The sequence below is a fragment of the Musa acuminata genome, chromosome BXJ1-10 (assembly GCF_036884655.1).
Source record: "Musa acuminata AAA Group cultivar baxijiao chromosome BXJ1-10, Cavendish_Baxijiao_AAA, whole genome shotgun sequence".
NCBI lineage: Eukaryota > Viridiplantae > Streptophyta > Magnoliopsida > Zingiberales > Musaceae > Musa > Musa acuminata.
The window spans coordinates 17,212,289-17,226,496 of NC_088336.1; the positions used below are offsets into that span (position 1 = coordinate 17,212,289).

Here is a 14,208-nt window from a genome sequence, read left to right on the forward strand (position 1 = left end):
TGCTGAAATTGTGAAGATTCATTACACGAGCAGCATCGTAAATGAGCAATCATCATGATGAATGTATCTACATTCATGCTTTTGCTGAGCTACATTTCTGTGAAGAACTGGAGAAAGCAGCTTCTGAAACTGCAAAGCAAGGTTGAGAGAGAGAGAGAGAGAGAGCATATAATGGAGTCGCAAAAAAGATGATTGTGAGTGTTAGCTTGAACTGAAGGAATAAGGATTGATGTTTCAAATCAAACCAAAGCAAAACTTTGGCCTCAGTAACACTCTAAGCTACTATGCCTTCAATTATATATTATTGTAGGGAAAATAATGACCCATTATAATTGGCCGGAGTACGGAGTACCCAACCCTACCATCTTCCTTTTTCCTTTCTCTCTCTCTCTCTCTCTCTCTCTCTCTCTCTCTCTCTCTCCAGTTATGAACTTACAAAACAAAATACCCAACACCTCGATATGACCCACCTCAGCCGTCTGATCAAGGCTTGGGCCACTAATCAACAAGTGTACTGCAGTGGCGTTTTATCATAATCCAATCGTCGAACCGTATATTTAATAAACAATTATTAATATATATGAATTAATTTAAAATTATTAAAATTAATAAATAATTAAAAAATAAAATATCAACCGTTATCATAAACGTTAATAATATTGGTGATAATTACACTAAATCGAATCGATCTTAATTTATTTCTCGTGTCAATTCTAATTTTATGATTGACGTAAATATCTTCTTGAATAAATAAAAAATTAAACTAAAGATATTTAAGTAATCTTTTTTATATTATAAAATCGGATTCATTTTATGTAATTTGATTAGTTCATATGGGTTATTCAAATAATTAAAATTCGACTGATTAATAGTTTGATATCCGATTTTTTTGGTCCGATCATCGGGTTCGATTCTAATAACCATGTTTTTTATAATATTTATTTTACACAACTAAGCTATGGAGGGCCTTAATTAAAGGAAAAGAAAACTATGAGTTAGAATAAACAAATAGGGCCTTTTAAAAATATTTTAAATACTTTTCACCAATTTCTACCGAAGAAGAGAGAGAAAAAAGGCATACATTTCGATTGCAATAAATTTATATTAGAATAAAACAGGCAGATAATCTATTTAAAATCTCCTTTTTCTATTGCAAGGTGAAATGTGAAGGTGGTTTTACAGTGGTATATTCACAAAGAGGCCAATCGGTCAACGACGAGCCATCGAACGTTTGACCGTCCAGTAGCCAAAGAAGGGCGTTCGTTTCCCATGCCCTAACAAGACCCCCATCATTAGAGAGAGAGAGAGGGGGAGAGGGGGATCTTTGCTGGCATGGCGATCCTCTACGCGGTGGTCGCGAGGGGAACGTCGGTGCTCGCGGAGTTCGCCGCCGTGACCGGCAACGTCGGCGCCGTCGCACGCCGGATCCTCGAGAAGCTGCCGCCGGACTCCGATTCCAGGCTCTGCTTCTCCCAGGATCGCTACATCTTCCACGTCCTAAGATCTGATGGGATCACCTTCCTCTGCATGGCCAACGACACCTTCGGGAGTGAGTCCAAGGCATCAGCCCTCTCAATTCATCTGTCTCGTCTTTGTGTCTGTTTCAATTTGAGGTTTCACTTGAGTATTGGTATTTATTTCAATTGGAGGCATAGGGATTTTGGGGTTCTGAGTTGATTCCTATGCTGTTGCTTCTCTGTTTATTGTGTATTTAATAGAAGCTTATTCTTTTGTTCAGATTAGTAGCAGTCCAACTGTTATGGTTATGTGGAATCTACAGTTTTCATCTTACAAGCTACAATAACATGGGGAAAGTTGAGTCGTGGAGGGAAATAGGGGTTAAACTGGCCAATTACGAGCTACATGTCGATCATGATAATGCGACAACTACATATCGATAAGCATGCTAGTCTTAACACTAAAAAATTCTTGGGATCCAATAGTCGTCAATGCAAATTGTCACTCTTTCAGTATTTTTTTAAATGTCTTCTGTTGGTTATGTTAAAAAAACGCCTTTGTTCCTTCTTGCATGTCATCTGATGATATTTGTCAGATATCCTTCATGTATATGTTTGAATGAAACTATTTTTGTCTTAAATGTCTATGTCATTTATGTTGACATAAGATTTTGATTACTGAAATGAAAATACTAATGTAATTTCAATTATCAAAATCTGCTTGATATTCTTAAAGTACCTATTACTTACATATATTCTTTCATTGCAAATGGGTTAGGAATGCTAATTGCTTGTTAACATTTATTGTGGTGTATTACTATGCATTTGAGCAATAACGGCAAATGTCAAGTTTATCATCTTGTATCATTTTTGTAATTGCCAAATCTATGATGCAATTATCCTTCTTTTCATGACCTGGTATATTTTAGTATTCATATTATATCATCTGTATCCCATGTCTGTACCATGCTTCATAGTCCATTTATTGCGTGACAGGCCAAGACAGATGAGATTGATGAAGTCCTAATAAGACCTGGGTATAGAGCAGGGCTGGTATTTGTTTCTCTATCAACATGTTTAACTTATGTCTTGCAAGTTAATAAGGAGAAGCTAATTTTAGCAATCTTACACATTGACATTTCCGGAGTTCACAGTTTATTCACAAACTGGATGAACTTTGCGGTCTATATGTCAAAATTTTTTATCTTTTGTTTTATTTCATTTATTAGTTACTTTTATGTTCTATAATTACTGTTGATTATTGTTTCTACTAGAGGGTCTTCATCTGCTATGTTGTAGGGAGGGTTCCTTTTCTATATTTGGAGGACATTCACATGAGATTCATGAAAAATTATGGGAGAGTTGCTCATTCTGCACTAGCTTATGCAATGAATGATGAGTTCTCTAGAGTTCTACATCAGCAGATGGAATTCTTCTCAAGCAACCCAAGTGCAGATACACTTAACCGTGTGCGTGGTGAAGTTAGTGAGGCAAGTTGTGGAGATTTATTTAAAACCTTTGTTTGTTTAACAAATTGGTAGTTGTTTCATTACTGATATGCTTGTTCGTGTTTAGTATTTGTTCTCTAAAATGTAATGTGAGCCTTCCTGTTGCAGAAAAGTTCTCAGTTTCAATTTCTAAACTGTCACTTGAATCAACAATTAGGGATTTGTCTGCAATTTGTTCTCAAGAAGACCTCAATGCCCTTTTGTTAGTACTTTGCATTCTTATTAATGATTGTATGTATAATGAAATTCTTTAGTTTCTCGTGATGGTAATGAATGCTTCAATTGTAGCTTTGTCTTTGGAGATTGTCTGACCTTTGGAACTTACATTTCTGGTGATATGGTATTTACATAATATTTCTTGTTTATATTTACTAAGAGACCAGTCAACTAGAATGAATAATGAATATCTTGAAATAATTTTCTTCTAAGGTCTTTCTTTCTATTCAAAGAAAAGGTAAGCATGAATGGCAATCTATGAAGTGAGGTTCCTAATTGACATTTTGTTACTATATGTTTGCTTCCATTAGGTTGCTATTATTTTAACATCCTTACCTAACTATTTTTCTGTCCATTAAGAGTAAGCAGAAGAAGGAGTTTTCTCCCACAGTGCATTTTCTTTTATCTACCTTACTCATCAAGAATGCTATGCAATATGAAGTTTCGTAGATGGTCATGACTATAAACCCTGGTTTTTGGAACTTATTTTTCTATTTGCAGTGCTTTTTAATATTAGTTGTTAGACATTAATTGGATGGGTATGGAAGGATGTCAATCAATCAGGATTACCTGAGTAATTGCTAATCTTTGTTCTAAAGTCAAGCAGAGAGTCCGCCATGGGGGGTGATCCTTGAAGTGAGATTCCATAATGATATTTTGTTACTTTCGCATCAATGGAAGTTACTAGCAGATTTTGACATCTTTTGCCATCTGACTAGATTTTTGTCCTTAAAACAAATGGAAGAAAAATCTGTTGTAGCTGATTTTCATTTGTATCTGGCTTGTTTCTTTGTACAAAGATCATAATGTGTTGTGATAAAAATGTATTGCTAGCAAGAACTAGGGGTGCCTTAATCAGATTGCTGCTGCAAGTGCAGGGCTTGCGGCTTGACATCACACTATGGACGTGATAATGAATATCTTTTTTTCTCCAGAAGAATTATATATCATCGTGCTTTTGTCTTTCTATTTTCTTACAGGTTTTTGCCTTGTTTTTAATGCTATTTGCAACTTTTGATTTATCCTTCTACCTGATGTATACTTGTTAAACTTATGACATTTCAAAATTCGCAGATACACACTATCATGGTGGACAATGTTGAAAAGATATTGGACAGAGGTGATCGTATTGCACTTCTTGTTGATAAAACTGCTACGATGCAAGACAGTGCTTTTCATTTTAGAAAGCAGTCCAGGCGCCTTCGTCGAGCTCTCTGGATGAAAAATGCGAAGCTTTTGTAAGTATCTGATCTTCGCTTGAGTCAGCTCCTTGTACTGTGAGATGGTATTACATTGGTTTCTTGAATAATTATATGATCTTAAGACTTAACAACGGTAAGATGTCTAAGCATCATGTTGCCGATGATGCCAATAAGTTTGTGTTGTTTGAATTGATTTCACCAGATAATTAATTGAAAACAAGAATGATTTAGAATCATTGGCTCTCTGTGTGCATATAGCATTTGGGATTTTCTTGAATATGTATTATAGTTGTTTAAATCAGCATCATTGAACTATTGAACCAGCAAGTATTGATTAAGTGGGTTTTTTATCCTATCTGTGTTGTGGCAATTTTTGGCACTTTTTCACATAATCTGAATCCACATTGTCGCCTTTTAAAATCTAGAACGCGGATTTGATGCTTTACATACTGTGGACCATTAAGGACATAAGATGATACAATAAGCTGGTTAGCTTGTTGTTACTGCTTCAAATTTGTTAGTTTAAGTATGTGGTCTGGTGGCTTGGATGACCTAAGGACTATCAGACCATGGGCTATGATTTTGTTTATTAGAGTGCAACCAAGGGGAAGTATTTATTGGAAATGATCCTCTATTTCCTTTCCCAGACTACACCATTTAATGCCAAGAACTCTGTTAGCTATCTTTGTTCTTGTTATGTATTGCAGATTCCCTATTTTCTTTATTTTATTCTGAGACTATTCATTTAATGCAAGGTGCTTCATTAGCTACTTTTGGCCTTGTTATGTGCTGCAACTAATTGTTCAGGTTTTGTTTCATGTCTTCAGGAAACAAAGTTAGAGCTAATGGTCTTTACATTATTTAAGTGATTGTAGTTTGTCATTTAGCATTAGGATTCTATTTTAGTGATTGGAGTTTGTCATTTGGCATTACAATTCTATATTCCCTAATTGGATGCTTTTTGTTTTAGTCAAAGAGACTGCCCAATAAAGTCCATTCTTGCTGTTCAAGTAATGAAATCCTGAAAGCATCTTTCTTGTTATGATACAGATCCTTTTTCTGATAATAATAGTAATACAGATCGTCCTAGTCTATGTATGAGTAGTCTGTCTGCTAATGCTTGACCGGCAAGTTGTGGTAGAGTAGAGGCCTTTGCCAGGCCATAAGGTATTTGTAAGGTTTGATGTTTATATCCTACTGTTGGATCAATTCTTGTCACTAGAGTATATATCATTAACGTGGCACTGCCTTAAGTTAGTTCATAGGTCATGCCAAAATGATGGTTTTGCCTCGTCAGAGTGCCCATCATTTAATAACTTATGCCTATATCCTGCATTACTGGTAAAACCAGCATTCAAGCCTGTTTCTCCTGCTAATGGCTGAAACAATTTTTTTTTGGATATGACAACTGACAATTCTGAACATGGCTAAATGGATCATGATGGAGCATATATGTGTTACTTTATTACTTAAGACAAGCATCGAACCATCTTTGTGGATTTCATTGATGCTTGGCCATTTTGTTAATTTAGGTTAATTTTGTGCGGTACTCTTGGTAACTTTTACATTCTGCTGATACCGACCATCTTTCCTTTCGTGCCATTGCAGAGCCGTGTTGACACTAGCGATTGTGCTGCTGCTCTATGTGATAATAGCAGCTTGCTGTGGCGGCATCACTCTCCCATCATGTAGATCAAGATAAGTTGTTATTATACTTGAGGTGGAGCATGTTGCTTGCGGAAATTTTAGGAGTCAGATATGTGGGTTTCCCAATTTGTATTGATGTCGTGATTATGTGGTATGCGCTTTGAATAGTATTAACACCCTGGTGTTTATTATATATGTGGGTTATAATCTGTTTTCTCATCTTCATGTTGCCCTTCATCAGTCAAGCTGTATCAGATGGTTTGCCAAGTACCTGCTTAAAACCCATAATTTTCACTTTTAATTAACTATCATGCTGCAGTTACAAGAGATGATTTTGGATTCCAGAAAAAAAAAAAGATTTCAGCTTTTCCAATATTGAGTCTACAGTTGCTTTTAGCCATCCAGTTTCACTTAAAGCCATCATTGATGTTCTTCTCATCCTCATGTGATGTATGTGGCCCAAAGGACGCATTATCCTATTTATAAGGTTGATGCCTTCTTTAATGAAGCTTATAAGCTTAAATAAATCTTATTTATTTATAGGTTGACATAGGCATTGTGGCCTATGTTATATTGGTCGGTGGAATTGGCACAAATGGACGGCTGAAATCTGAGAAGAAGATAGGTTGAGATCTGTGAACAGGGTGGGACGCTTCGCTACGAGGGGCATTTTCGTCAATCGAGGAGGCGCAAAAGTGACATCCAGTTCGGGGAATCCTCTGATAATGTTTTGTCACCCATGATCTTCTCGTCCTTGGAGAATCTCCCACACTATCCCACTTGGGCCCCACGCAACCTCTATCTCAAATTCAGTTTAGAGGAGGGTAGACGTGAAACGGGTATCGAAAATATTGCTCTTCGGTACGCATATCTGGACTCGTATATAAAATTCTACTCTCTCATTTCGCTCCCCTATTTCTGGTCTCTACTTCCTTTTCCTTTTTCTCTCTCTCGCCTCTCTCTCTCTCTCTCTCGCATCCATCCCTTCCCGATCGCAATCTCCGACATTGTCCAAGCTGAAGCACGACTTCCCGCGTCGATCTATCTTCCCGTCGCGGTTATCTAACCGTTTCTCCTTTTCTCCTATCTATCGCTGCTCGAATTGTTTCCAGAACTGTTAATTAGGGTTTCGCCGCGCGCTTCGAGGATGACGCAGAACGGGAAGCTGATGCCCAATCTCGACCAGCAAAGCACGAAGATCCTCAACCTCACCGTCCTCCAGCGGATCGACCCCTTCGTGGAGGAGATCCTTATGACCGCCGCGCACGTCACCCTTTACGAGTTCAACATCGAGCTTAACCAGTGGGTGCGTCTCGATCGGGAGCCCCTCCTCCCTCCGTTGTCGATTCTGTTTCGACTAGGCGTTGCTTGGTTTTACTCCATCTGATCTATGCTTTTCGTTATTTGTTTTGTTCAGAGCCGAAAGGACGTTGAAGGATCACTATTTGTTGTCAAGAGGTAACAGGACATCTCGCTAATAGGATATACCTTGTTGTATTTTTTATGTTTGTGTCGAATTTGAAGTGGCTGTGATTTGTATTGTCCGTCTGATGTTTGCACTGGTTCTGATTGAAGTATAGGATAGAGTGATACCTAGATTTAGGATCTATTTTTGTTTTATTTTTTTTTTCCTTTGTGCTGGATCGATTCTTGAGTTGTGATTCAGATCTTGTGTCCAGGACTTTGCATGGAATAATTGATTTGTTGATTCGACCACTCTTAAGTGTTGATTTTGATTGGGAATTTTAATATTCGTAACTGAAGTAGTATTTTGATGTGATATGTTTTAATTTTGTTTTGATTGATCCTGATGGATTTTGCTAATTATTAAAAAAAATGAGTGTATATTTTCAGGAATACACAACCCAGATTTCAGTTCATTGTCATGAACCGGCGCAACACAGGTCTGAAATCAGTCCATGCTGAATTTTTGGCATTTTATGTTTGAAGTAGTTTGGTTGTTAGTTATTTGTTATTGTTGTTTCTGAAAGATTTTCATCATAACTTATATAAGTACTATAACGAGAGTCAAAAGGTAAAACAAAGATAATATCTTTAGGTCTGTTGGAGGTTTCTTTCTTGCAGGCATCCATGGGCAATGCAGTTAGATTAATTGGTCATACGAAAAAGTTACTCATGTTTGTAATGGTTGAACGGTTTGACTATGTATTTATGTCGAGCTAGGTCCTTTTGTTATTGATATTTCAAACAGTCTTGTTTAAGGGATTTGTTGAAGTTTGTATTTACTAGTAATGTTTTTCCTGCCATGTAGACATGGTCAAATGAATCAATGCCTTGTTGACACTTAAGTTCTGTTGATTTCTCTGTACAAGAAGCCAACAAACTGAGTTCCTCTATGGGACCACACTGATGTTATTTTCTACATAGTTTCTTTTGTGCTATATGTCCCATAGTGGTGTAGCTTTTGTAAGGTGCACTAGGCTGTAGGAGGTTGTTGGTTGTATGAATAATTATTTATTGTTGTTGCATACATTGCTGACAAATCTTTTGAATGTATTTTACTGTGAATTAGTATTTGCATGCTTTTGGGAGTGTGCCAGCTGATTAAATTGATTTAGCAGTTGAAGACAATTGGTTTAGCTTTTGTCTGCACCCATGAGTATCTAAATCAAAAGTTTTTATATATGAAGTCACAAGTTCTGGATATAAATTACATGCTACCTATAAAAATTGGCCGGATGATTTACTTATTTATTTGTATTCGTCTGATTAACAGATAATCTGGTTGAGGATCTTCTGGGAGATTTCGAGTATGAAGTCCAGGTTCCATATCTATTGTACCGAAACGCAGCTCAAGAAGTCAATGGTATATGGTTCTACAATTCACATGACTGTGAATCAGTAGCAAATCTTTTCAGCAGGTACTAGTATTGTTTTCTTCAAGTTGCTGCTAGGTAACATGCCAAATTGATTTTCATATTTCTTCATAATACTTGTATTTACTTGATATTTACAAGGACTTCATCAGGTGCAGAGAGTGTCTTGTAGGTTTGGTAGCATCGTTAGTAAGTTGTGTTGATGTTAATAAAATGCTGGTGAATCATCATTGCACTAATGTTAATTCATCTATTTGCAGAATATTAATTCATTAGAACTTGCTTGTAGATGCCTAATATTTTCATATCCTATACAATATAGGTTATCTCAAGATTAAACCTGTCCCTTTGTCTGTGAAGCACAGATATAATTATGATTTCAGAATAAGTATTTGTTGGAAATAAAATGGGACATGAAACAGGAAATTTAAGCAACAAATGATGTTAATAACAATGCCAATTGTATTATGTAGGATGATATTTAATTAATCCTATCAAGAGAATATCTTGTTATAAATATGACTACTGATAACAAGTACTAAAAGGAGAGAGTCAAGCTTTTTTAACAACAAAACAATATAAAATTTAAAAGAGAAGATTAGTTGATGTTGTAAGTAAGAACACATTGCTGTAGAAAGTTATTGGCCATCATCCCGTTCTCCATTGAATGATGTTATAATAAGTATTTTATTGACGTTGTCCACATTCATATTTCAACACTTGCTAAGAAAACCTGCAAGTCAATGTACAGTCAAATATTTAGAAAATGTTCACAATTTCAATAATATGTTTGAGAAAGGGGTGCTACTGGAGTTTTGGAGTTTTTAACAAGGAAGAAATAATTGATGATTATTTATAGCTGATATATACAAGGCATGTCTTAGTATCTGCATTTTGTATCCCATTCTAAAAGGTCCTGATAGACAGATACAAATGATCCTTCCATGTCTTATCTATCTCACATGTTGTTCCTCTTTTACTCATATGTCGAACCTGAGAAGCATTTTTCTTAAATAGTTTGTACCATCTCTTATCATGTTTCACCTAGGAGTTTCTGTGTGCTAAGAAGGTAGATTTGTGCTAAATAGTTTCTAGCAACTGAGACAAAGTGGCACTCATTTTTGTTTACCTTTTCCATCTTTACATAATCTGAATCCTGGATCCATCTCTTTTATGCATCCTTCTGTCACTTTACCTGAGCATACAGTCACTTCAAATAGGTGTGAAGTTTGCTTTTTATGAACAAGCATGACTAATATAGTGTATGCTATTCCATGTTAACTCTTTCACTATATGTTATTATGTATATATTGAAATTTCATTGTCTGAAGTATGAGAGTCTTATTATTCATCATAGGAGCTGCAGCTATGCCATTTAATAAATTCGGATGCTCGGGTTTTATATAATATCTATGTTTCAGGATACTTAATGCCTATTCCAAGGTACCTCCAAAGCCTAAGGTATCTTCCAAAAGGTATAATCTACTCTCTCTCTCTCTCTCTTTGGTACGTCATGCTTACATAACACCTATTATTATTTTCATCATTCTTTGATTTTTTAAATGAGTGTTTTCTTTTGGAAAACTGTCCATTCTGATGTTGATGGTTGGTAGGTTTATAGACTCTTTGGAAACATAAACTAATCTTCTACAGTACCTTTTATGCCTAAATTATTTGGTTCTTTTGATGAAAATTACAGTTAAGAGTTTGTCAAAAGGCATTTGGGTGCTCAAGTAGGCGCTTTAGGCAATGCGAGGCATGATCCAAGCACCTAAGGGGCTCTGGTTGCAATGCCTTTAACTGGGTATTGTCCAGGTGAAGCACCTCAGTTGAGGCATTGGCCATCCCTGGCCATTGCTTCGATTGCGGACCCAAATCCCTTCAGATCAGACATAAGTCAAATTTCTACCATTGTCAGCTGCCTCTTTTGTCCCCTTCGTCTTCTTTCTCCCCTCTTTTCAATGGTGCACCTTCGTTATACTCTCTTCTCTTCCATTTCTCTTCTTTTCTCCCCATCACCTCTCCTCTTTGTGGCTAGCCTCCCCTTCTCTCTCTATCTCTCTCTCTCTCTGTCTCTCTCTCTCCCTTTCTTAGGTTCTCTCCCCTCCCACTTCTTCCTCTTTCTGCTGTCCTCCACTGTCTTCCTCCCTCCACTGTTATCAATATAATTATATCTCTTCTATCAACACCCATCTTGAAATATAATCTCCTTTTAGTTATCTGTTATTCAAGTTATTTCAGATACTTTCTACAAAAAATTACCATATTTTATTCTTGCATTTTTTTTTTAATTCTGTATTGTCATAAATACATATAAACTCATTTTGTAATGAGTGAGTTAGGATAGCTGTTGCCATGAGTAAATTCTCTTCTTGTAACAGTGAGTTTGAGGAACTTGAAGCTGTTCCCACTTCATCAGTAATTGAAGGTCCTCTTGAGCCAGCAGCAACATCTGCTGCTACATCAATCACCGATGTTCCGGATGATTCATTTGTAAACTATTTCAGTGTATGCATTTCTGCTAGAGTTTCCTGTTATAACTTTTATAGCACCTGAAGCAGCAGATGATGATTGTCTTGAATGATTGCCCTTAACATGAATATTCTTATTTTTCAGAATGCTGTGAACATTGGAAATGCAACTAATGCAGCAATTGGAGCGCAACCACCTATTGCTTCTACAACTGTTTCTGCTACTTCGCATGCTGTCAGTCCATCAGCGGTTCCAACTGTTCAGTCCACCCTCACTATCCCAGCTTCATCCACTCTAATCCCACCTCTGGATGTGCTTGAATCTAACAGTGGAAACAGCAACCGTGCTGCAAATCTTGTGAAACCTTCATTTTTCTCACCAGTGCTATCTTCTTCTGTATCGGCAATGCCTCCAGTATCGTCTTCAATTCCAGCTGCTCCACCTCTCCATCCTCCGGTAACAATGCAACGTCCATATGGCACTCTATTACTTCAACCCTTCCCACCACCCACTCCATCTGCATCCCTCACTCCTACGCCAAACTATGGCCCAGTTATTACAAAGGACAAAGTCCGTGATGCTTTACTGAAACTTGTGCAGGTAAGTTTCTTTCCTTTTGCCGAATCATTTGCTTTCCTTGTCTATGCTTCTCTGAAATTAATGAAGTAAATTATTGGTACTATCAGGATAAATTATTCACTATGCAACTTGTTCATTGCATTTCTTGTTTCAGAGCATTGTATGGTAGGTTCCCAGCAGTCTTACTCCTATTTTTCCTTTTCACCACACTATTCTATTATGTTTGATTTTACATGATACCCAAATATATATTGTGTGTAACTCCAATCCCTGATAGCTAGTGATGGATCTGATTCTGTTATCATGAATAGGTAGTGATGCCTACTTTTGTCTTTTTTTTAATCCATGCTAGTCTATCTCCTGCATTCTTAATTTTTCATATCACCTGTTCTATCAGTTTTTTATTTTTTATCTTTCTCCTTGATGGGTTGGTAATTGTCTTTTTTGCTTTGCTTCAAGCCTATCTTCAGTCTTTCTTATTTTATCCTACTTTACTATCAAGTCTGGCTCACAGCTTCATGATTTCATTTTTTTCTGATTTTTCATCATCACATCAATGTACTTATCTTATGATAGTGGCATTTGCTTGGAAGTGCTGCTCTCATCAGATGCATGTAAGTGTGATCTCCATCATTATATATATATATATATATATATATATATATATATATATATATATATATATATATATATATATATATATATATATATATATATATATATATATATATATATATATATATATATATATAGTTTGTTTTTGCATTTATTTTCTAAGTTGAAGCTTGGTGTTTCTAAGCGCTTCTTTGGCTTTGACAGAATATGAATGTTTGTAACTATTAGTGATTTGTTACTGAAGAATACATGAATAAACTCCAAGGAATGTTTAACTAATTAACTGACTATTTATTAGTATTGATCATTGTCTATCCTATTAGCAGAACTTGTACCTGCAACTCAGCTATAGTATCACCTTGTACAGGGAGCTTGAAAATGCTTTTGATATTTGTTCTTACACATTATATACTGAGTTGTATACTGCATTAAAAGCTCATTTGGTTTTTAAATGTTTTCTTGACAGAATAATGAATTCATTGATATGGTCTACCGGGAGATGCTAAATGCACATTATTCGTGACAAAATAAGACGATGGTGACAAATGGAGAGATTGTGCTCAGTGCATGATGTTGCTAATCGTGTAGCTTATTCATGTAGAGGTTTTGTAAATCTTCGTGAGTTGCAGATGAAAGACATGGGACTTGTGTTTATATGTATCTTTTTGGTTATTTGTGGATGGAAGTACTCGTAACTTTCTTTTTTGGTATGATATCTGTTATTTACCAGAGTAAGTCATCATCACAAATTCATTTCCTGCCTAAAACTCTTGCGATATAAAAAGTTCTCTTTTGCTTGAAAAGTTTTATTAATCATCGTGGTCAATTTTGCAACTTGGGGCTTTATTGAAAAAAGTTATATTGCTTGAGCATAAAAGTAAGATGTGGGTCGTATGTTTAAGAGCTTCGTCTTGCAATTAACTCTAGCTTAGCATTCTTCACCTTTTTGGCAATGTCAGTAAATCTAACTTGTGATCCCAAAAGATGCAGGTATTGATGCAGGGATTTCCAATTTTTCCTAACGAGAGGCTAATTCAAGTAGTCAAGCATGTGCCTATCGAGTTAATTGTTGTGTGTCTTGTGTAGGAACTCTGCTGCTAAGATATATCTATTGAGTTAATCTTACAATCGTAAGATTATACCCGACATATCGGTTGGAATTATTGTTATCAGATGCTAATCGGGACACATTCTGCATCATGATTTGGCTTGTACACCAAGGTACGGGGCCTCGACGTGTCTCGCATCTTCGCTTCTTCCGTGTTGGCAACCAAGATTCTCGTTCCGTGTTCATTAAGAGGGATGGTTATTGCTCGTCAGCGTCAGAGACTCGTTTCTTCTTCTTCTTCTTCAGAGTTCGAATGGTACCTGGAAAAGCTGTTGCAAGCTCACCTCCTCACTTAATTCAGCTGTGAGACTTCCACACTACCACGTCAGTATGTGTTGCAAATTATAGCACTTCCTTCTTATGAGCTCTCACCAACTCCCAACCTTTTAACATGCAGCAGACTGTTGAATGACAAATTATCCATGATCCTGACGTCAGAAGCTTTCAAACCACGTTTCTCGGACACTGTTCTGCGGTCATCGAGAACTTTAACAGTGTTCTCGGCTGTTCATGTGTCGTCTTTCTTATAATGCCAAATGTGCACAGCTCAGACCCTCAAGCCATGCA

General features: G+C 36.5%; 2 protein-coding genes across 4 annotated transcripts; both read left to right on the forward strand.

The window, feature by feature from the left end:
* The first annotated feature begins 1,230 nt into the window (after positions 1–1,230).
* LOC103999996 (vesicle-associated membrane protein 714) lies at positions 1,231–6,249 on the forward strand. Of its 3 annotated transcripts, none has more exons than XM_065085953.1 (5): positions 1,231–1,560; positions 2,454–2,510; positions 2,732–2,947; positions 4,256–4,419; positions 5,992–6,249. In XM_065085953.1, exons 1-5 carry the CDS (start codon positions 1,333–1,335, stop codon positions 6,083–6,085), a joined length of 759 nt encoding a protein of 252 aa, XP_064942025.1. In that variant the 5' UTR covers positions 1,231–1,332; the 3' UTR covers positions 6,086–6,249. The 3 variants fall into 3 exon arrangements, with proteins under 3 accessions (XP_064942025.1, XP_009420195.2, XP_018675237.1); XM_018819692.2 differs by having other exon boundaries at positions 1,333–1,549; XM_009421920.3 differs by lacking the exon at positions 2,454–2,510 and having other exon boundaries at positions 1,241–1,549; positions 2,757–2,947.
* A 315-nt stretch (positions 6,250–6,564) lies between these two features.
* LOC135595262 (mRNA-decapping enzyme-like protein) lies at positions 6,565–13,268 on the forward strand. Its single transcript, XM_065085952.1, has 8 exons — positions 6,565–7,336; positions 7,448–7,488; positions 7,885–7,934; positions 8,768–8,912; positions 10,289–10,342; positions 11,249–11,375; positions 11,484–11,939; positions 13,000–13,268. The coding sequence occupies exons 1-8, from the start codon at positions 7,178–7,180 to the stop codon at positions 13,054–13,056; spliced, it is 1,089 nt and encodes a 362-aa protein (XP_064942024.1). The 5' UTR covers positions 6,565–7,177; the 3' UTR covers positions 13,057–13,268.
* Positions 13,269–14,208: the final 940 nt, after the last annotated feature.

What these genes read in the sequence shown, in the direction of transcription:
- LOC135595262 (XM_065085952.1), top strand. Translation starts at nt 7,178, where the DNA reads ATGACGCAGAACGGGAAGCTGATGCCCAATCTCGACCAGCAAAGCACG. An exon ending in ACATCGAGCTTAACCAGTGG is followed by an intron (nt 7,337 to 7,447) that starts GTGCGTCTCGAT and finishes TGTTTTGTTCAG; the next exon opens with AGCCGAAAGGACGTTGAAGG. An exon ending in CCTAAGGTATCTTCCAAAAG is followed by an intron (nt 10,343 to 11,248) that starts GTATAATCTACT and finishes TTCTTGTAACAG; the next exon opens with TGAGTTTGAGGAACTTGAAG.
- LOC103999996 (XM_065085953.1), top strand. Translation starts at nt 1,333, where the DNA reads ATGGCGATCCTCTACGCGGTGGTCGCGAGGGGAACGTCGGTGCTCGCG. An exon ending in CTGGGTATAGAGCAGGGCTG is followed by an intron (nt 2,511 to 2,731) that starts GTATTTGTTTCT and finishes TGTTTCTACTAG; the next exon opens with AGGGTCTTCATCTGCTATGT. An exon ending in ATGAAAAATGCGAAGCTTTT is followed by an intron (nt 4,420 to 5,991) that starts GTAAGTATCTGA and finishes GTGCCATTGCAG; the next exon opens with AGCCGTGTTGACACTAGCGA.